This window comes from Sebastes umbrosus, chromosome 7 (assembly GCF_015220745.1).
Source record: "Sebastes umbrosus isolate fSebUmb1 chromosome 7, fSebUmb1.pri, whole genome shotgun sequence".
NCBI lineage: Eukaryota > Metazoa > Chordata > Actinopteri > Perciformes > Sebastidae > Sebastes > Sebastes umbrosus.
Genome location: NC_051275.1, coordinates 4,672,605 through 4,695,692, shown reverse-complemented (window position 1 = coordinate 4,695,692; position 23,088 = coordinate 4,672,605). Strand labels below are relative to the sequence as shown.

The 23,088-nt window shown below is 40.0% G+C and overlaps 1 protein-coding gene across 3 annotated transcripts in view; it reads right to left on the bottom strand.

The window, feature by feature from the left end:
* Positions 1–12,793, bottom strand: part of LOC119491452 (cell adhesion molecule 2-like) — a 168,559-nt gene extending 155,766 nt beyond the window's left edge. Inside the window, exon 1 of one of the 3 annotated variants that reach the window (XM_037775533.1) lies at positions 12,382–12,793. In XM_037775533.1, the coding sequence (XP_037631461.1) occupies positions 12,382–12,442 (61 nt within the window). In that variant the 5' untranslated portion in view covers positions 12,443–12,793. The remainder of the gene's footprint in view (positions 1–12,381) is intronic. The other 2 variants (XM_037775531.1, XM_037775532.1) reach the window with 2 other exon arrangements.
* Between the last annotated feature and the right edge of the window lie 10,295 nt (positions 12,794–23,088).

Genomic DNA, 23,088 nt, shown 5'->3' with positions numbered 1-23,088 from the left:
GCACATGGGAAAATGTCACGAAACACTCTGAAATACTGCCAGACTTGAAGACACTTTTAATTAGTCTCCTCTTTGTAAAGTGTATGGTATGTGCTCTTTAAGTTGGCATTAGAAACATAAAAGTCTGAAGTGGGCAGGAGGCACTAATTTGCGTTACGACATGAATGTTATTGTCCGTCTGTGTATGATGGCCTCTGTGACGGACACATGCATTCTGCAAAAACGTGTGCTCGGATAGTCTACAGCTCCTCGTGACCCTCAGAGGGATTCAGCCAGCTGAGAATATGAATAGGTTTCATTTGTGTCCCGACAAATGGTTACAAACAGGCCTCTATTCTCTTCTCACAAGTCAACAATCTCTTCTTAGCAGGTTTTCCATCCTTTTTTATTTATTTTCAGGGTCTTTAATTTTGTATTGTGCACAAACCATATCAAATCATATAGCCATAAAATGCTAAAACATTACCCTGGAATAAATAACTACATTTGCCATGATTTGCTGCTTACAAGTCTATGAAAATGCAATGAGTTATTTCAGCAAGCTATCAAATTTCCTAAAGATAGTGCAACAGAGTCTCCTTTATCTGGAGCTCTGACGTCCAGCCCGACTGCTCGACTGAAGGGGCTTTATGAGCACAGCAGCAACCCAGTGATGCTAAATCCTATGGACGGTGTGAGACTGATGGAATTTCTGTGTAAAAGAAACATTTAGAACCAGCGGCGAGCGTGTGTATGAACACATTACAACAGCATTTCAAAACACCAACGTTTAGAATGTCAATATGCACCAACTGTGAATATATACAAGTACTATTTTCCAAAGCTTGACCACAGCTGTCTTCTCACTGAGGACTTCTGTTCATTAATACTAGAGTCATTCTGATTCCAGTATCGGAAATGTGTCCGATACTGCCCAAAATTCGGAATTGAATATCGGCGAGTACGCCAGTCTACGCACCGATCCGATACCATAATTTATTAACCCAGAAAAAAATCAACTTGTTTAACCGGAAGTCAATTCTTCTTCGCCGCTCCAAAACAGCAGCCTTCACTGTGCTGTCGCTCCGGATGTATCATGGCTGCCACTGGCAACTACGGTTATAGAGCAGTGAAGATGAAATGATTGCAGGTAGTCACGTGACGATAGCAAAGAACAACAGTGCGGTGCTAGTGGAGAGTGTAACGGTAGGAAAATGTCAGCCAATTGGCAATATTTTGTTTACTATGTAGCTGCTGCTCTTTTGTTTTACACTGTAATTGTAATTCTTGTTTATTTTGGGAGGTTTAATTTTGAAGTTGCTGTTGCTCTACTGTTTTACACTGTTACTGTACTATTTAATTATCTTATTGGACTCAATTGTGGCTGCACTATAAGAATTGTTAAAGGAATTGTTATTTATTCCTAGATTTAGTTTTTAATATACTGTTGCACTACTGTTCCTAACCCATTTAACAAGGTACAAGGACGCACATAAAAGGGTACAAATACTGACATAGCACACAGGCTGTCCACTGAGGAGACAGCTAAGATAATACAGAAATGTTGTTTGTTCCTATAGCTTCATTTATGTATGTTCTTTGTGACTGACAAACTGAATAATAGTCCTATAAAGAAAGTTCTATTGTATTCATTATCTGTATGTATTTGTTCATGTTTTACAAAGGGTTTAACCTGAGACAGGCCATACAACAAAGATAGTAATCATATCACATCCATACATGGTCAGTAGTAAACAGCTGTTTAATAATAATAATAGCTACAAAAAAATGTTTTTATCACGCTGGTATCAGATTAATACTCGGCTGATACCGCAAATTCAGGTATCAGAATCAGTATCAGGAATAAAAACTTGTATCGGAACATCTCTACTTAATACTGAAGCCTTTGTTTCTACTAAACAAAGGCTCCCCAGCTTAGTGTCCTTATTGCAGCTTTGTTTGTGCACCGGCAAAAGAACCCGACATAACTCAAAACAAGTCACTGCTGGTCAGGCTGCCAGGTGTTTGGTTGCAGTGTGACACCTCTGATAGTCAATCACTCTTTTTGGAAACCTCCCAAACATGCACAACAGAGGCAGAAAATGGCATCAATTATGGCAAACACATAATGATGCTCCTAATAATTCATGGTCAACATTCTGCACTCAACACTGCTCTCTCACTGGCATTTGCAAACTTGTGTTTTGTTATTTTTCTTAGCAGAATGAGGACTATACTTTAGTGAAGACATCTTCCACTTCTGTGATAATAATCAGAAAAGCTTAACAAAAAACAAAAGGTGACATAATTTCTAGGTGACAACCACTCTGAAAAAAAAATGACTAAAACAGATTACATGCCCGGCGGGTCAAGGAATGGTGTATGGTTGTCATTTCTGAACAAAAAAATATTAACTTTGTTCATAGAGACTGCAGCAAGAGGAGAAAAGGGAGATCATCACACAGGCTAAATGAGATTCAGAGGCTCATCCATAGTCGGGCACAAAGCCCACTTCAACAGAGATGAGGGCCAAGAGAGATTGGTAAAGGTCAACACTGCAAACGGGCATAAAATGAAGTATAGGCTTCATTTCGGGCACAATACTGAAATTTAGGAACGCATAAACCTCTCACAGCACTGACGCCTACAGTGCCACCTTTCCAACATCAGAGCCGAAACTCATTCATCAAAACTTCAATGACAAATGTTGTTTATTCCATTCTCTGCAGATTCTTTGATTCAATTTTTAAATGATTCTTGGTGTGTTTACAGTAATTAGGATCAATTCTGCTGCATCGTTATAGACTATTGTTTATGTTTTAGGACCTTTAGCCCTTTAGTGGTTAACTACATATTACATTTACATCATCATAAAGATAGTGATTAGATCAGCTTTTAGTAAACATGGTAAGTCCTGGACATCCGGTTGTTTTATAAGTATAGACTACGGGGTTCAATACAGTCACTTTCAAGCTTTGTCTCACTCCAGTTTGCACTGCTATCTGAGTAGTATGTATTTATTTTTCTATTATTTGTTTGACGACTACAGTGTGTTGTGTTGTAAGCACGATGACTTATGGCTGCAGTAATTCACTAATGTTTGCAGGATTAACAGAAAGTAAATATTTGTCATTTATTCATTCATTCATTAATTAATTTATTTTATATTTATTTTATATTTTTTTTATTTTTAAGAAGGTTTATTTGTTATTATAAAAGAATGTTTTATTATTCTTTTAGAAAACTAACTACTAATCATCTTAATTTATCAGCTTTGTTTCATTAGGTTTTGTTTTTTTCCCCCCACATGTTTGAACCACAGTTTACTTAAGATGCATCATAGTGCAGTGTTCTGAAATGCATGAGCATTAGGGCTGTCAATCGATTCAAATATTGAATCGCAATTAATCACAAGATTGTCCATAGTTTTTTTTATCTGTTCACAATGTACCTTAAAGGGAGATTTGTCAAGTATTTAATACTCGAATCAGCCTGCAGGTGGGCAAATATGCTTGCTGTGTATGTATATATTTATTATTGGAAATCAAATAACAACACAAAACTATGGAAAATATTGTCCATAAACCCTCACAGGTACTGCATTTAGCATAAAAAATGTGCTCAAGTCATAACACGACAAACTGCAGCCCAACAGGCAACAACAGCTGTCAGTGTGTCAGTGTGCTGACTTGACTATGACTTGCCCCAAACTGCATGTGATTATCATAAAGTGGGCATTCGTGTAAAGGGGAGACTCGTAGGTACCCATTTTCATTCACATATCTTGAGGTGGGAGGTAAATGCCAGTTTTTCCTCACCAAAATTTACCATAAGTTTAGAGTGTTATTTAACCTCCTTCACAAGCAGGCTAGTATGACATGGTTGATACCACTGAATGATGTCAGGGTCTTCACTCTAGCTTTAAAACTGAGCCCGCTATAACCTCCGATCGCAAGTTGTGATAATGCATTATTAGTGGCATTAAAACGAATTTGCATTAACGTGTTATTATTGCGTTAACTTTGACAGCACTCATACAGTATAAAGATTATGAGCAGATTCACAATAAGCGGCAATAAATTTCCAACTATTTTACTTAATAATACGCGTCCATCCACAGCAGGTTTGGATCAAAGTGGTTGCAAATGATAATATAAAATCCTACACCGACTATGAAGTCAGTCTCAAGCAGATATACAAGTTGGAACATACAGCAGTTCTCCTTATGTTGTAAATAGAGTATCTGCTGCTACTTGATGACATGACAAATTAAATACTGGGCTCTCTGGGCTTCAGCTAGTCGTTCATGTTTAGAAATATTGACTCAGCTGTCCGAGACCATAGGAATACGTGTACATTTTGTTTTATGGTGGATTTCCCCTTTAAGATGTGTGAACACAGGTGCCTCTTCAGGAGCCTGAGATTGATGTAAGCACTGCTTTAACCACTTTTCAGCGTGACCAATTGTGGCATTAGACTTATCATGAGTATCTTGAGACAGGCTTCTTGGCAAGTAGAAAAATCTCTTAACCTCTTTTGCTCAAATGTGGGTCAAAATAATCTGTAATAGTATAATTACCCTTACAGTCTATCAGCTTCATTGCTAAGCTTATACCCACTCAGAGGGGGCATGGCGTGTAGAAGTGCTATGACAAAGAGCATGGCGAAGGGAGACTGACAGCACACGGCGTAGTCGGGGCAGCGAGCAGCTAATCTTTAAGCCCGTTCCTCACTTGTCTGAGCACATTTGCCTCTGGCTTGAGGCTTATCCCAACAGATGTATATCTGTCAACAGAAAGCAAGCAGGGCAGCAGCGGCTCTTTTGGAGCACATTTGTCCCCTTTACTGGATTATTCATTTGCAGTGGTGTACAGCAGCACAGCACCAGAGCCGGCATTTGGCAGCTGGGAGACGCTCTGCAGGGATAAGCTAACCCTGAGCAGTGAGCAACGGGTATCCTTGACTGTAAACCACCTTCCTCTCTGCCATACCTTGCCTTCAGCTCCGCCAGGCTACTCCTGCTGCCTGATTATTCCAACCCACAGGAGATGCGCCCATGCATACATTTCACAGGCTCCCTGTGTCTCACAATATGGGACATTTTGAGGGTTCACTTTCGCTTGGGTCCAATATGTATTCATTTCAAGAGATTTCCAATACACCCAGATCCAAGCTGAAACAGAACTCCATTTTCACATAAAAGAACTCAGAAACGATGCACCACCTGCCATCCTATAATACACTCAAAATGACAAATCGAATGTGCAGGTAGGACACTTCTTCACATCTATGTCCACTGTCCACTGGGTGTTGTGAAAGCTGCTGCTGGAATCAAGCATTTTAATGGTAGAAATTGGCGACTCCTCACTGCATTCTATAAACAGTAATAGGCTGGCTTCTGCCTCAGACAACTGTAGACAGGCTGTTCTCAAACACCGTTCGTAGATATACCTACGAAAAGTAATGCACTCTAATTAATATATCCCACGAAATCAATGTGTACGTAATTGTGAACCAGGAACTATAAACACTGACAAACGCTGCACAGGGAGGTCGGGGTGACTTTAGTGACTTAAGTGACTTAAGAGACTTTGAGACCGGTGTTCGTACCACATGTGACATCAGAAGTCAGCTCTGATTTATTTGTCAGGTAACTCCCGCACTTAAGTTACGCCACTTCCGGAGTTATTTTAACCCAAACCACGGCCTTTTCCTAAACCTAACTAAGGGCGTTTTCACACCTGTAGTTCGTTTGCTGTGGTCCGAATCAGGGACCAAATTGTTACAATGTTGCATATTGCCTCGAGTTTGGTTTGTGTTCACACGGCAGCGTTTACAGGTAGGACCAACATTTTGGTGCGCAAAGAAACTGCTCTCTAATTGGTCAGAATTTCCATGTGGGAAAACTCCCGGAAGTAAACAAAGAAGAGCATACTTCAATTTCACAATGGAGGGACAACTACGCGGCTTGATCTTGGTCCTGGTAAAAAAAAATTACCCTGTAGCAATTTTTCACTCAAGGCAAACGATACAGTTTGAAAATGAGGCGCGGCTACGACTGGAAAACAATGTATTGATGCACTGGAGTCGCCAAAGGCGCATGTCAAGACAGTTCAGGAGGAGGCGTGCATTAACCCTCCTAAACTGTGACATGCTCATCGACTGAAAATATTTCCAAAGATCCATCAGGTATGCCCATGGTCTTCAACACAGCCTGACGTTACACCTGTTTAGTACTGATGTGAATAGCGAGGGCAAGCGTAGGCTCTGTTGTAGTAATGTTGTCTGGTGTCTGGTGTTGACATGCACAGCGCAGCTTGCTACCTGAGCTGGTTTAATCCAAAAAGGCGCAAAGCTTTCTCCAGTTGGGCCGGCTCGAGGTCGGATCATGTACTCACCACAAACGAAGCGTACCGAACTGTAGCGCAGTTGTGTTGCCTAATCCTAGCCAAGTCGATCTCTTCCTAAACCTAAGTAGTTTTGTTGCCTAAACCTATCTAAGTCAATCTTTTCCTAAACCTAACCAAGTAGCTTTATTACCTAAACCTAATCAAGTTGTTTCCTGTGGAGACCGTATAGGGCTATAGGCGATATGGAGAAAATCAAATGTCACAATATTTTTTACCAAATACATCAGTATCAATATTGCGACAATATTGTAGGTTGAATATTGGTGCTTTCACAAAATATTTACAAATGAGATTTTTGATAAATAATCATCAGTAATGTGGATATAATGACTAAGTGAGTAAAGGCAAATAATAGAACAGCTAGAACAGCCTGATAAGTTCAGAAAATGACATCACTTTAATGCAGCTTTTAAAACCAGGAAAAGACACCACTTATGCCATATTATAATATTACGATAGATATCTAGTCTCATACCACGATAACGATATAAGTTTATTTTGAAAAGACTGGAGTGGAAATTGCCACGTGCGTCACGTGTTGCTGGACATTCGTAGGAAAATGCATGGAAAAAAAGGAATCACTTTTCATAAGATATTATATGAACTGTTGTATGAGGATCCGTTGCAGTAAGCTAAACAAGAAAGCTAAAAGGAGACACTTTGATGCTTGATTTTAATCCTGGTCCTCTGAATTTCTGAGAACACAATGTTTTGTTTTTATATGTTATTTTACAGTATTGTTAGGCTGGGGAAAGCTGATTGGATTTTGTGACATAACACTCAGATTCCTAACCATAATGCATACAGACCAGGGAAAGTGTTCAAATTCATATAGATTCAGTTTATTTTGCTTATCTGTTGGCATTTCCATCCTGATGAATGCAAATGAAAACATTTAAATAATGCAAAGCATTGTATGATGTGTAATGTATGCATTAATATGCATGAATGTATTGTGCATATTTATTTTTGAAAGAGCTTTGGATTGAAATGCCGGTACATCAGTGTTTCATTGCCTTCCTGCTAAAAGATGCCAATAAAAAAACACTGTCTGGAACAGTATTTTGGTGAATTGCATGATGACAAATACAATTTTACTTGGATGTTATTTTGGGAAGTTTATAAGGTTTTGAGGATCATATTTCTTCAGTGGTCTGGCAAATGTAATGTTACATGGTTAGACATGTTCTGACATATTTTGATGATTAAGAGGTTTTTAATGTAACTTTTCAATAACAGCTCCATAACTTTGTGTAACAATTTATCTCATATATTCACACGAGCTAGTATGAATAACATGACATCCCGTTCTACTGTTCACAATATTTTCACGAATCCAATCCAATAATCACAGTTGGGCTTTTAGCCCTCAAAAATGGATGGGTCTACTCTTGGGCCAATATTTGAAGGAAATATCAAACATTTTACAAGGCACTTTTGCATTTTTAATGACTTGCCTCAATTCCCTCCTTAATCAGGGAAGAAATTTTTCATTTACATTATGAGAGAATTATTCATCCTCAAGTCAACCTCCGTCTCTCTCTTTGTCTGTAGTTTTGATATCTATGGTTTTGATACCAGATTAAATGATGTAAAAAAAAAAGAAAAAAAGAGAGAGACACTTTCATTTATTCTATGCTTTGCCCTCATTACTGCCCCCACACGTCATGGTCAAACACACACCGACGCTCTAATGTCACCTGCAGGTTGTTCTTGCCAAAATGTCTGACGAGATAAGAAATGATGAAAGGCTCCATGCTCAAACAAAAGGAAAGTTCCCTTGGCGGTACGGGAGCATTTTGGACTCCGTACGAAGGAAAGTGATGAAACACTTGAGTGGAAGGAATGTCAGACCAAAACCAGAGCAGCTGCGACCAACAAAGAAAACGCGCAGATCAGAAAAAGTTACATTTCTGATGCAACCGGCCCACAGGTCTGCGAAGAGACTAAGTATAGCCACGCCACATGGCTAATTAGCATTACTACCCAGCCTGCCACCTAACCTGTTAACTGGCTCTGACAAGTCTGTCAGGTGTCAGCATTAGCTGCCTTTGGTGAAATATGTTGTGATGACTCTGGTGCAGTGATACAGCAACACCTCACAGAGTGGCATAAGATCCCACTGGTGCACATATGGGGATAACAGGGCCTCACACTCAGAGCCGGAGCGCAAGGCAGGACACACAGCAGAGAGGAGGACAATAGATTTACAGTAACTCTACATAAGAATAAATCTATTCTGTCACTACAGAATATTAAACATTTAGGCAGTGCAGCACTCCATAGGCTGCAGCTATAGATAAGAGTCCAGCAATGCATTTAAGCAAAATACTAATAGTGTAGTTGTTCTAAGAAGGATGAGCCTGCATGAAATGACTCTCAGCATTATGGAGCATGAAGAGAGCTGCTGAGGCTGAAGTCTTGTCTACAGTATCACTGCAGTGTGTGATGCGGCGCACTGCAATTTAACTGTCGATTAGGCTGTGATCGCACAGAAGACGCATGAACCGTATTACCTTCGCTGAGGAGGTTATGTTTTCAGTCCCATTTGTTGGTTTGTCGTCTGTTAGCAAACATCTTTTACAGGCTGTAATGAAATTTAGTGAAAGGTTAAGCCATAGCCTGAACTACATCTAGATGCAAGAGCAGTTTATTAAATGGACTTGTTAAAACCGCAAAATAGGGAACTCTTAGAATCCCTAACTACTGCTCTTTGAATGATAAATCTGGCACATGTATCCAATAATTCCCCATCTCGGTGTATTTTGCAGCAGATCCTGATCCCAAAGCAGATGAAACATTTTTGACTATTTTAATAACAAACTTGGAGGCTTGTGCAGCCTTGTTGGAGGTGTGCGCTCATGGGTGCTTTCTACACAGACTTTTGGGGCACTGCCCTAGGCACTCCTAGTTCATGTGTCTAAACTTAAGCCACATGGCATAAATATTTTAAGTAGCCCTTGAAGTGGGCACTATCTTAGCAGAGCTTTTTGGACAAGAAGATAAAATTCTCTCTGCCCGGTTCTCTCTGGCAGGATGTCATGAACCCAGATCTGTTGCAAAAAAGGCTAGCTTTCTGCTGTCCATTTTTATTCAACACTGCTGTGTTAGCTAATGATGCTAATAGTATTATAAATGCTTGTACTTGCAGTTTTTGAGCTCTTGCTGTCCATGTTGCTGCACATGCTATACTGACTATTAAGTCCATATATTTGTCCATCTTGTGTGGCAATTAATGCGGTTTGGCTGTGCTCAAGGTCTGCTGCCAAACAACACCCTCTTAATGCAGGATGCTACCATATCCACACTCCTATCATTTTATCATTATTGATATTGACTTTGTATTGTGTATGACTTAGCCCATGAATGCAATTCATATTGGATGCCGATTCTCATATTCCAGATAACGGGTTGTCCTTGAATGCACCATACAAAAGGTTTTCAAAGCCAATTCCATGTATCTGCAAGTTAATTTTTTGTATACAATACTGACATGGACAGACACTAATGGCTGCCTGGATGGTAGGGAGTCTTCTAGAAAGATATGGTGTGCTTTCCAAAGGTTGCCAATCATGTAACCCTAACCACGACCCACTTCACAGGGGGGGCACGTCTTGAGACGGCATGGCGCCAAGTTGTTTCCTGTCAAGACGGAAGTTTATTTTGAAAAGTGGAGTGGAAATTTGACACATGTGTCACGTGTCGCTGGACAGTCGTAGAAAAACGCACGAAAAATGGGGAATAACTTTTCTTAAGATATCACACAAACTGTTGTATGATATGTTTTAGTAGGCCACACAAGAAAGCTAAGGAGACACTTTGTAGCTTTATATTAATCCTGGTCATCTGAAATTCTGGAAACAAAGAAATATAGATACACTGTTGTTAGGCTGGTGAAAGGTGATTGGATTTTGTGACATAATAGAGGCCGATTCTCATATCCCAGATAACGGGGTATCCTTGAATGCACCAACAAAAGGTTTTCAAAGCCAGTTCTATGTATCTGCAAGTTCATTTTCATATAATACTGACATGGCTAATGACTGCCTGGATGTTAGGGAATCTTCTAGAAAGATATGGTGTGCTTGCCAAAGAATACCTGTCATTTAACCCTATAACCACGATCCACTCTGCAGGGGGGCACCTCTTGAGAGGGCATGGAGCCAGCTGGATGTCATCAGGTCACAGCTGGATATAGGTCTACTGCAACTTGATGGCATCTCGAGTTGGACAACTCATTGAGATTAAACAAATGTGTGGAGTTGAAACTTGCCGAAGGGAAAGACAGGAAGACTGCCAAAAGCAACATATATAAAGGCTTTTTTAAAATTATTATTATTAATTTCAAAGAGAGATTTACAAGTAATTTACAACCATTAATCTGCCTTACATTTGAGTTAAACTGAGCCCCGGCTGTGCGTTTTCTTCAACACATAGGGGTCTGATTTGGACTAAAAATATTTGACAATTTGACAAATTATGTAGCCATATTATTTCTTTATATTAATCCTGTCTCTAGGTGGGGGCTTCAGATAAGCCCAGTGGGTTTTTTGCCTCTTCCTGCACTGTATATTATTCATTTATTTTTTTGTTATGTTGTGTAGTCTTAAATTGTGCAAAAATAAATAAATAAATAAAAACAAAGAATAAAAAAAGTGAGGAAATGTTCAAAATCTGAGGCTGAAATAGAGGGCTCATTTGAGAGTAGATTATTTTGTGATGGTGCAATGTTGAAATGGCATATAGAGACTCTGACTATAAGTTTTGACTGATTTGATGATCGGTGTTGGTTCTGAAAGTGAGTTCCTCAAGGGGCTCCTCAACAGAACTAGTTCAGATTAATTCTAAATCATTAGAATTATCAGCTTTATAGGTCACTGTCACTACTATTATATATATTATATTAATCTTCTCACAATAATGGACTGAATCAGCAATGACAAAATAAATCTTCCTCCTGATGTCATGTGGGACGAAATATTTTTTTAAATTGGAGTCAAGCAGCTTTTTGTTTTGTTTTGCTTTGATTTGGGAGTTCCTGACATGAACCCCCCTGCTGTAGGCGGTATGTATCTGCGCACTGGTCGCCTACAGGGCGGTGGCTGCGGGACGGTGTGAGGAGAGTTGAGTTGAGGGAGTTGTCATGAGGAGACTCTGATGCCTGTCTGCAGAGAGCCAGCACTATATACTCAACCTGACCTGCTGCGTCTCATCCCTGCAGCACAACTTTGAACGAGCGACTAACATGACGGTCTAAATGCATACCGCCAGTCCTGGAGGATGGGTCCGAGCGCACACCACCACACACACTGCCTATATACTGTGCGCAAAGCTGGGGACAAAAAGCTCAACTCAAAACGCAGCTACATGGAAGACTTCTTGTCACCTCTGCAAAGTCACTGATTTTAAAATCACGTGTGAAATGACTTAAAAAGCCCTTAAAAGAGAGCAGACAGTTAAAAAAAAAAACATCCACTCAATGACACCCCGGTCTCACACCAACCAGGACGCACAGCCAGCAGCTGCTGTAACCTTCCGTGCATCCATCCATGTGTCAGCTTCAGGGGACACAACCGGATGAGCAGACAAAACAGGAGGCGACTGCAGGCGACTCATCTGCATGTTCATGCTTTATCTGCTACTTAATACCAAAGCAAGGGACACATCCAAGTTGTCTCCGCTACAAAAAAACTTGTGCATCCGCATTCTGCTTTTGCGCACAATTCAACTTCCAGGCATTCCAGCACAGTCTCATCTCACAGCTCTGACAGCAGACAGCAGCAGCCGTCCTCTGGACACAACTGATGCGCAAACACGCAGCATTTTTTATTATTTTTTTTTTTAAAAAGGGGTAAATCAACTCTATCTGTCTTTCTACTGAACACTTGAACGCACGTGTGACACGATCACATAATGATCTTTACTCTTAAACCGCAGCCGCCACCACCTCCCCGCACACCACGCCCGTCTATACAGCAACATCCAGCCTCACCTTTAAAGACGCTTGCACAGAGGCTGTAAAGGATGAACATCAGCTGCTGCTTGACAATCATATTCTTCTTCTTTTTCCTTCACAATTTGACGTCGACACTCCACTCGTGTTTTGTCTCTTCTCTCTTCTCTCTCTCCTTCTCTTTCTGTCTCTTTCTCCTCGGGATGGACTTATCCAGGTACACGGCGCAGTTTCGGACTGACCGGAGTTACATTGATGAACTCTGCCTTTTTTTGTGTTCTTCCAGGGAAGTCCCTGTGTGTTTTTAACGCAGATCCGTGGAGCAGTGGTGACTGTAGTCTAGCAGGACGGCAGAGATGCTCGTCGGCAAAGTGCAGCTCCTGCCTTCCTTTATTGCCTTTCTCTTTGACTCGCTGCAGAGAGCAAGAGTCCCGCCCACGCTTTTTGACTAATGAAGACGCTTCACCAATGGAGAACACCTCGAAATAGTTCTGATCTCTGCTAAACTGTCAAAACAATTACACTGCGTGACACACGGGTTACTTTCTTACAGAACATTTGGAGAGTGAACATCAGTAATCCTCTGATCGGTTTCAGAAGGATAATGTGAAAGCAGAACAATCTGTCTCTGCAGGAATATGGTGATAGTTTAGACCCATTATAAAAAAATAGCATTAAATATAAGCTATTAAGTTAGGGCCCAACCACATGCCCTATCTATAAGGCTCTAAAAGAAGATACTGATGATGCTCTCTGCTCCATGTTTTTGACAGCCTCAACCGTGAGACTGCAAAAAATCCATGCCAGTGATTTAATGTATTAATGCCCACAGCCCACAGCTAGCAGAGTTAATTTAACACTTTTAGACAGTTTTGAACAGCCGCCCCAGAACCATAACAGCTTTATGAGCAGACAAACAAGCCCGCAGTCAACATTAGACAACTCTAAATAAGTGTCGCTGCAGAATTGACACTTATTATCACTTGGAAAATGTTACAATGCACACTTCTTGGAAATACAATAGCAAGGACAAGGCATTCAGCAACCGTAGAAAGACCTGCTGCCTGTGTTGTGTGAAAAAAGGCGCTTGCTTTCCCAGAGGTTTGTGACCCGGTGTCTGGGTGTGTGTCAGGAATCAGTGCACAGGCGCAGGGGAGGTTAATGGGCTCCTGGACATCCCTCTTTCCTTCAAAGGCTCCTATGAGTGGTGCACAGAAATGTGTGTGACCATCCCTAAAGACAGAGGTGGGAGGAAAGCGGCGGCCCCAGCCGGGGATGGTTTTCTAAGCCCATCGAGAGGATTTTACACATGGTTTAACATGCTGCCGGTCGAATTTGGTTCAATTTTGCACAGTGGCCTTCCATGCCACTCCCACTTCAAATCAAATTGCTGACCTGGCCGTACCACCTGAGAAAAAGCTGTGGGGCTAGAAAGATATTCCAGGCTTTGAAACCATCAGTTTTTTCTCTCAGTAGGGATACATGTAAATGGCATGTGAAGCTCCGCCACTTATTAGCTAAACAAGCAATCAGCTGGATCACTAATTTTCATTGCCAAGACTTTAATGCCGTGTTTTCCGGCATGTTCCAATCAGAATGGGTCAAATGGGACCCCTTTCACTATAAGACGTGCGCTCGTTCACTTTTTGCATGCTGATGCTGCGTTTTAGCCTTTTAACTTGGAACCGTGCACATCTCTAATCCCCGGGGAACCAATGTTGGCTTTCTGAACTGTAAACCTTGAAGGACTGAGCACTCATGTGTGACATACATTCCAAAGACAACTACAGTATTATAATTCAGAGCAGAACTATACAAAGCCAATTACCATGAGGGACGGTGGTAAAGAATCAATCCCATGTGTCCTGAAGGTCAATTCCTCGTCATTTCATTAGATCTTCGAGAGTAGAATTCTACTCATGCGCCTTTTATACAGCGAGAATTTATTGACCATGTGGGTTCAGCAGAAACGCTCGGGGTGCTGACACAGATCTGTAATGCAGAGGAGCATGTTCTCCTTTGCATTTAGCTCTGAGACATTATACTGCATACTACTCTGTGCTCTGTTTCATTGATAAATGCCCAATTGTGTGCATTGTCAGATTTAACAAGGTCACCGGCCACAGTACACTTGTGATCCTTACATTTCATTGATAATACTAAAAATTCCACAAAAAATTTAAATACAAGATTCTATGTTGAAGTCTACGAGAGAGAAAACAAAAGGCAAAAGACAATAGTTTAGGCTAAACTGAATTACATTAATATGCATTAACCTGTCACTGATAGCATTTAATCCTCCTTGCTGATTGAAAAACAACTCATCCAGACACAGTGGGTGCACAATCCATTTCAGGATGGGCCTGAATGACAGCAGTTGTGAAGGCTGAATGCTTTATGTAAATGGGGAGTGATGAAGTGCTGCACACGGGATCAGAACACGGGCTGTGTCAATCTTTTTGTCATTTAAGCAATAAATACTGTACCACACACTATGTCCATATACAAGATTTAATATAACAAAAAAAAAAATAATTCTCTGAGTTAACATTTAATCATTCAACAAGATCTTAATAAACACTTCGACTTTGAAATAATAACCTTGGGACTGTAAGTGTCTCCTGCATATAACATCTTTTTAAAAAAAATGGATATTTAAAAGTAAAACTGCTTCTTTTTTTTCTTTACTTTTTAAACTCCATTGTAAATCCTATGAAAGCTTACATAAAACCTCCACATTAATAATGTAGAGAGGTCACTGTATGACACTCAGGCATATTGCAAAATATTGTATGTTGTAAATGTGACAGGCGCTGGTGCTGGTCTGCAGCACTGTTTTCTTCTGCTTGGAATGGTAAATAAATTTATATAGCCTGACTGATAAATCAGCCAAATATTAGCTTAAAGCAGATAATTTGGTATCAATACATATGTCGGTTGTACAAATGTTTGAAGATATTTGAGATAATAGTGTTGCCATTACATAGGTTGTCAACCAAAGAGCATTTACAAGTTTCATTTTCAACTGTGAAATTTTCTGTTCAGTACATATCTTGGTCGATATATATATATATATACACACACACACTCTCTCTGCCTCTGGATGGCTCTGACCCTGACATTCTTCTTCGCTGAATGCAGGTGAGGAAAAAAACAATAAGGCATGTATGTATGTGTGACATACCGGTAATTCAAAATGGAGAACTACTGATTGTTTTTTCGTCAAGAAAAATGCTGCGGTGCCCGTTACACCTCTCCCCGGTCCTGAAAGGCCCAGCCCAGACCCAAAATCATCGGCAGAGGTGAAATTTGGGTGCACCTAAATCGTGTGCTGGTGAACCTAAATGAAAAAGTTAGGTGCACCAGTGCAACCAATGTAGAAAGTTATTCTGGAGCCCTGGTATTGATTGAGCTCTAACATCTACTATTAATATGTGGTAGTAGATGTCTTCATCAGCTGAAGCACTGGACAAGCAGAGCTTAAACCACCTCAGTTTGACAGTGCTGTTACATATTCCCATTAGAAAAATCAGAGAACACAGAAACAAAGAGGTGAACCAATTATGCATGGAAAGTTCCTACCGGGTTTAGCTTTACAAAGCTCTGCACTGGATGAGTTAAACCAGACAAAGGTCACTTTAAATCCATCTGCTTTAAACAAGATGTATAGACCTCTGCATCACAGAAGAGTTGTGAACATAATTGAAAATGCTGTATTGAACAATGTGTTCCCAGTATGCATGTGTGTTGTTAGGATTCTGAAATAACTTGAAAAAGCACTGAGATTAAAATGTTCAGGTTTCATACTAATGAGCTCCCAAAACACCCTCAATTAATGAATTCATCAGATTCAAACGAAAGTATCACTCACAAAAGCAGTTTGATTTTTACCTTGAGGGAGTATTACAGTGATGTTTTACACATTAGGAATACAAAGACAATCAACTGTGAAAGCCTAGCCGACCAACCACCCATCCATTGGTAACAACATACTAAATACATAATGCAAATGATGTCATTGAGATTACAATTTTTAATCCTATTTTTCATCAGGCACTTCTGTCTCTCTCTGTTGAAAGTTGTAAGTTACTTTATTTTGAAAGGTTTCATGGCATATTGGGACTTTTCTGGTACAGTATGTAGTTTAGTTGCAGGACTTTTTCATGTTTATGAGTCATAATTTATTGCACCATTATGGAGAACTGGAACAGACATATACATACTATTCTACCTGATAATATACAGTAGTGTTACTGTAGCGTGTAATTTATATCCCTTTATTTTGACTCCCACCTCATGTTCTTGATCATGTAAAAGAGGTTGCAAATAGCAGCTATGCTAGAATATCTTAATTAGCACTACTTTATCACAATGAGATAAGCACCAATATGTCTATCCACAAATCATTGCCATTATTCCGCATCATGCTTCCGTAATGATGTGCAGCATGTGTTGCGATGTGCTGTTGAAGACGCTGGCAGACAAAGATGAAGAGGAGCATTTAGAGTTAATGCTTTTCCTCTGAATGATGTGTATCATGGCTTTCCTGTATCACTGCCAATTACTATGAAAAGCATATTTTGAGGCCAATATTGTGTCAAAATAACACAAATATTAGTTTCAATATCTGCAAAAGCTGTAGTTGTTTAACTAAAGGTTGTAGTTGTAATACTGCTGTTCATATGGTGCTTTTCCACCACTGAAATGAGGGTTAAAACTGCAGTACAACAGTTGCAATATTGTGTCTACATATGAGCCTGTTATAATCCAGTGTATCTGACACATACATGTTTTATAATGTCAGTGCTCCGCTGGGAAATAATACCTGCTCTCTAAAGCTTTGTACAGCTTGAACTTTAACAACATGTTATAATGAGAGCTTTATGTTCCTCATCCCTGTAAGGATATTTGCTATTGCTGGCTGGTGGGAACACAATTCCATCTGTTTATTGCCTTATTGATGGGACATTGGGAACCGCTACATTTGATAATGGATTCTGTACCAAAGAACATGCAAGTCAGACCTCTAAGGATGTCGTTATATATGCGGCAAAATTATTAATCCTTCAAATATGTTGTTTGGAGATGTATGCATCACAGGTAATGCCAGCATCAAATATACACAAATATACACAGTGTGTCATGTCACAAATGTTGTACTTGCAGGTTCTGATGACTGTTTTCCAATAAAATTGCGCAACCATATGTTCGTCTAATCTGATCAGCTATCTAAACTAAAAAACGCACTCTTTATAGCAGCCATATGCTGCCAGCCTGCCAACAAGCTGAAGCGTTAGTCAGCTGGATGAGTGACAATCAAATCAAAAGTGATTCAGCTTTGTGTGGCAATGTCACGGACAGAGATGAAGGGAAACTAAAGCCTCTTTAGCAACATTAGACCTTAAACAGTCATTACACAAAGAGGCTTCATAGTGGCTTCGTCAGATGTTCATCAAAACCATTTACACATTTTTCTATATAGAAATTCCCCTGAGTGAATTCACCTATTGTTCATTATTACAATTCCTATAGTACTAGCCAGTATGGCTGAACCTACAGCAACTAAAGAGGGAAAATTCAATCTACATTTCGCAACATAATGCAAAACAATACAACAACATTGTAGCGAATGATGACTGAAAGATGAAGAATATGAAATGTGATATTGAAAACAATGAATAATCTACTAAATTTCTTCCAGAAACTGTTTACATGACCTAGGGCACTAATGGAGTTGAATGACAAACCCTCAATTTATTACCCAAGGTCTGTCAGTGTGTCAGTGTGCTGACTTGACTATGACTTGCCCCAAACTGCCTGTGATTATCATAAAGTGGGCATGTCTGTAAAGGGGAGACTTGTGGGTACCCATAAAACCCATGTTTACATATCTTGAGGTCAGAGGTCAAGGGAACCCTTTGAAAATGACCATGCCAGTTTTTCCTCGCTAAAATTTAGCCTGACATGGCTGGTACCAATGGATTCCTTAGGTTTTCATATGATATCTGTAGCTTCACTCCAGTCCTAATACTGAACCCCATGACAGTTTTTATTCGCCGAGTTTGGAGCTTTATTTAGCCTCCTTCGTGACGAGCTAGTATGAGGGTTTTCTAGTTTCACATTCTTCTTCTTCGTGTCCATCCATCTTCTATATCACGTCTGTCCAGTGGTTGGCGCAGGTGAGCGCAGTGGTTTTGGTTCGGCCATTGGTACATTGTGGAGCTTGGCTACATCTCATGATGTGTTCCATGGTTTGGGATTTGCCACACGCACATGCATTGGAAGTTGTTGTTTTCCATTTCTTCATGGACACCTTGCAGCGTCCTTCGACGGCCCACAGGCGGTTCAGTGTTTTCCAGACAGCCCAAGGTTGATCGTGGCCGGTAGCGAGGCATTTATCTGGGGTGATGCCTATCTCCATCCATTGGTTGGACATAATACCAGTATCTTCACTCTAGCTTTAAGACTGAGGCCAGTACAACCTAAAATCGCGAGTTGCTTTAATGCGTTAAAGAAATTAGTTGCGTTTCCTAACAATTTGTTTTGAGGGCTATAGTTCCATTTGTAACTTCAGCATATACATTACTCCGTGATTCCGTGACAATTGCACACACCAACCAGATAAAGAGTCAAAAGTAGAGTTATTCAGCAGAGGGCCGGTTCAGCATGTGAAAATATTGGATTTAAAAGGTACAGTGTGTAGGATTTGGCGGCATCTAGTGGTGTGGTTGCAGATTGCAACCAACTGAGTACCCCTCCACTCACTCCTCCCTTTCAAGACTGTGGTAATGTGAGCCGCAGAGTGCAAAACCGTGGTAGCGCTGTTCGCCTCGCTCAGAAGCCATCCTTACCATACTTACACAACTTCAGGAGCATGGGAAGTCAGACGGCAGCTGGCGGTACCACGGTTTTGCACTCTGCAGCTCACGTTTCACAAGCGTGTCTGAGAACTTGGTGGCCTTCAGGTAACGTAAAAATGCGAAAGGCTCTCTGTTTGTCCGTTCTGTACTACTGTGGAAACATGGCGGCGCAACATAGCGGACTCCGTGAAGAGGATCGACTCCCTATGTAGATATGAAGGGCTCATTCTAAGCTAACGAAAACACGTTTCTTAGTTTCAGGTGATTATACACTAATGAAAACATAGTTATGAACATTATATTCCATTTCTGCTAATAGATAGAAATGTTACACACTGCTCCAAAAATTGGGTTCTCCCCAGGCAAACATTTTACCATTCTGGACTGACTGTAGACATCTGTGACAAGATGCAATCCACTGTTGGATAACAGGTGAAAAAAACCTACAACCATATATTTTTTGTGAGTGACAGAATCACAAATAAATGTATGCAGTGCAGAGGTCACAAATGGGTCTAGATTCTAGACCTATGTTCTAACCTGTGTTCTAGACTCTAGAACACAGGTTTTCAAAGTGGTAGGTGGGCCTCCCCAGGGGTGCTCCAAACAGTTTCAAGGGAGGCTCAATGAATGGAAGTGAAGACATATCACATTAGTTATGACATTAGTTATCAAAAGAAAATCACAAAGAACACCCTAAATGTGTGTGATTTGGTTTAAGAAATAGTTCAGAGATACAGTAGTTTTGGGTAAATTTGATGGGTTTTCTGTTCTTTCCCAGAGTCAGAAACTAATAAATGCCTGAGGACATACCTTTTTTATTGCTGTAGTCTGAAGTGATGTCAAACTGCAATATTAGGATATCTTGGCTCAATTGCTGATTGTCTATGGGATCAAATAATATAATCACGATCCCATAGTAATCCTGGAATTGAGCGAAACTAATAAATTAAACTAATTACATTACATTAGATTGTATCATTACAGGGTACTGAGTTGTATAACCAAATAACTAATTAATAATAATGTAATTTGTTAACCAGGGTGGATTTAATAAGTAGCAATTTGAGATGGAAATGTCAGAAGGACACAGGCACTTGTATACACTGCATTTGGGAATGGCCAGTCATCCAACCCTTCTGAAGAACAACAATTGGAATATTTGAGCAGCTAGTTGGAAGGAAATTACCATTATCTCCAAGCTTATGTTTATTAAGGAACACAACCCAAATACACAACATAGTGGAGAATTTTCAGTAATCATGGTAGGCATCCCAATGTCTTCTAGGACAATACTTAGACACTGGAAAACACCCAAATTTCCAGAATTAGAAGAATGGGCAAACACCATGATGAAAAGGGGCTTCATATGAGTGTTTGGTGAACAAGATGAATAACAGAAACCAGAGTAAGTCACCAATTTGCCATCCTTTTTGGACATATGTCACACTGATTAATACGCCTGTATAATATGATTGTTGTTCCCTGATAGTAATTAATATTATCATATGTTGCATGGACATTCTTCCCAGTCATGCTGTTATCAGTATGTCCCTTATTCATTTTTTAAAATTTGTATACATTTTTTCATTTGTACTTTTTGTTGTGGCTTCTGATACCACTGATATTGCATGTATTGTAATGAGTAAGAAATAACACTGTACTGTCATATACCAAAGATAAAAGCTAGGGCTGTCAAAGTTAACGCGATCACCATGTCATACTAGCTTGTCGCGGAGTAGGCTAAATAACGCTCCAAAGTTTGCCTAAATTTTGGCGAGGAAAAACTGGCATGGCCATTTTCAAAGGGGTCCCTTGACCTCTGACTTCAAGATATGTGAATGTAAATGGGTTCTACGGGTACCCACGAGTCTCCCCTTTACAGACATGCCCACTTTATGATAATCACAGGCAGTTTGGGGCAAGTCATAGTCAAGTCAGCACACTGACACACTGACAGCTGTTGTTGCCTGTTGGGCTGCAGTTTGCCATGTTATGATATGACCCTATTTGTTATACTAAATGCAGTACCTGTGAGGGTTTCTGGACAATATTTGTCATTGTTTTGTGTTGTTAATTGCTTTCCAATAATAAATATACACATACGTTTGCATAAAGCAAGCATATATTTGTCCACTCCCATCATAAGAGTACTGAAAACACAAATCTCCCTTTAAGGTACATTTAAAAATCTTTAAAAAAAAATGATTGATTCATTTGCAATTAATCGCGATTAACTATGGACAATCAAGCGATTAAATATTTTAATTGATTGACAGCTTCTAAAAGCAATAAACATATTAATTACAAAAAGAATAATTCAATTTGTAGTGTAATATATCTCCAGGGGGAGGAGCCCTGAGTCAGCTGGGTAGTCCACAGGTGGTCAAGACCAGAACTAAGGCCAAAACATGATCACTTTGCCAAGTAACTCTCTCATATCTGGAACATGGACTGACATAGAAGCACCTGTTCTGGGTTTCACTCTGAAAAATTATCTGGGTAACTCAGTAAGTTGAAACAGGCCCTAGGACAACCGTGTCCACTATTGAAACAATTACAGTACGCTATGTGCCACTCAGGATTATTGAAAATATAACTACACAAACTACAAGGCAAAACCTCAAACACTATTTTAACACATAATGAAAGTTGAGTTTTTTTCTTAGAGCATACTAGTGTATAAATATTTGCACAATAATCCCTAGAAGCCCCTATTATCCAACATTGCCCTCAGTTTTCAAGTAATCTGACATATATAAAAGCTCCGGCTGTGAGAGTGTTTGCGCTCGAGTAAAATATTTCAGCACCATTTAATGTGGAAGTGTTACAAGGATAGCCAGCACGTTACCACGGTGCGCTGTTGTATTATTCTCACCACAGAACTACTGGGCAGAACATTAGTATGGCTCATTAATTGCAAATGAAATGTTAAATAAACATTGTAACACAACAGACCCCCACATTATTTGCCACTGAAACTACTACTGAAAGATGATCTTGGTGCCAGGAGAAGCGCATGGTAATTACTGTATCGTTACTGACCGTGGACGAACTGTGATAATTCAATCAATACTGGCCCTTTTGTCTTAACTTTACAAACCAAGCATCTCTTCAAGGGCACACACCTCCCCCGTGGGACCGGTACAGAGGATATTCAAGCAGACGCTCCTCTCTCCACCTCTCCATCCTTTGCTGATACAAACAAAACCTAGTGCCCTGGTTATGCAGTGAAGTGCTTTGTGTTAGGACTCACGTCCACGATAGCCCACAGCAGCTGGTGTTCTCACAGACCACTGCATGGAAAATGGGCTGATTTCAGGATTTAGCTGCCCATGGTGGGTTTCTCACTCGGTGCTTATTGGGGCCAGAATCACTTTGATATGGACTTTCACAAGATTAACGGCGAGATTTTAAGTCCCCTGTCTCAGTTTAGTTACGTGTTGCTGCTGTTATTGTCATTGTGCTGCTCTGCCAAAAGACGCCTTATTAGCATACAGTTATTTAATATTTGCATTTGAACTGAAGATTCAAGCTCTGGAAGAAAACAACATGTCACCTCAAACATCAAGGTCATTGCGTCACATTCGTCCAAGTAAAGAAAGATAGAACATTTAGCAGCTGTAACACAAACCTTAATGATACTGATATTATAGTTATGTCTGTCAAATATATTGATGTACTACATCCAAATCTATGAAACCTAAACAGCTCCATCACTCAGAAAGAAAAAGCACCACATCTGGTGTCTATCAGCTTAAATGAGAAACGATGAGTAACAAGTTTGAGAAGCATAGCACGACTTCTTTAGCAGTTTGACACGGCAAGCGTTACCAAAAGTTTTGATACTTGGATGGCTGTGTTATACACAGAATTATGATGCCAG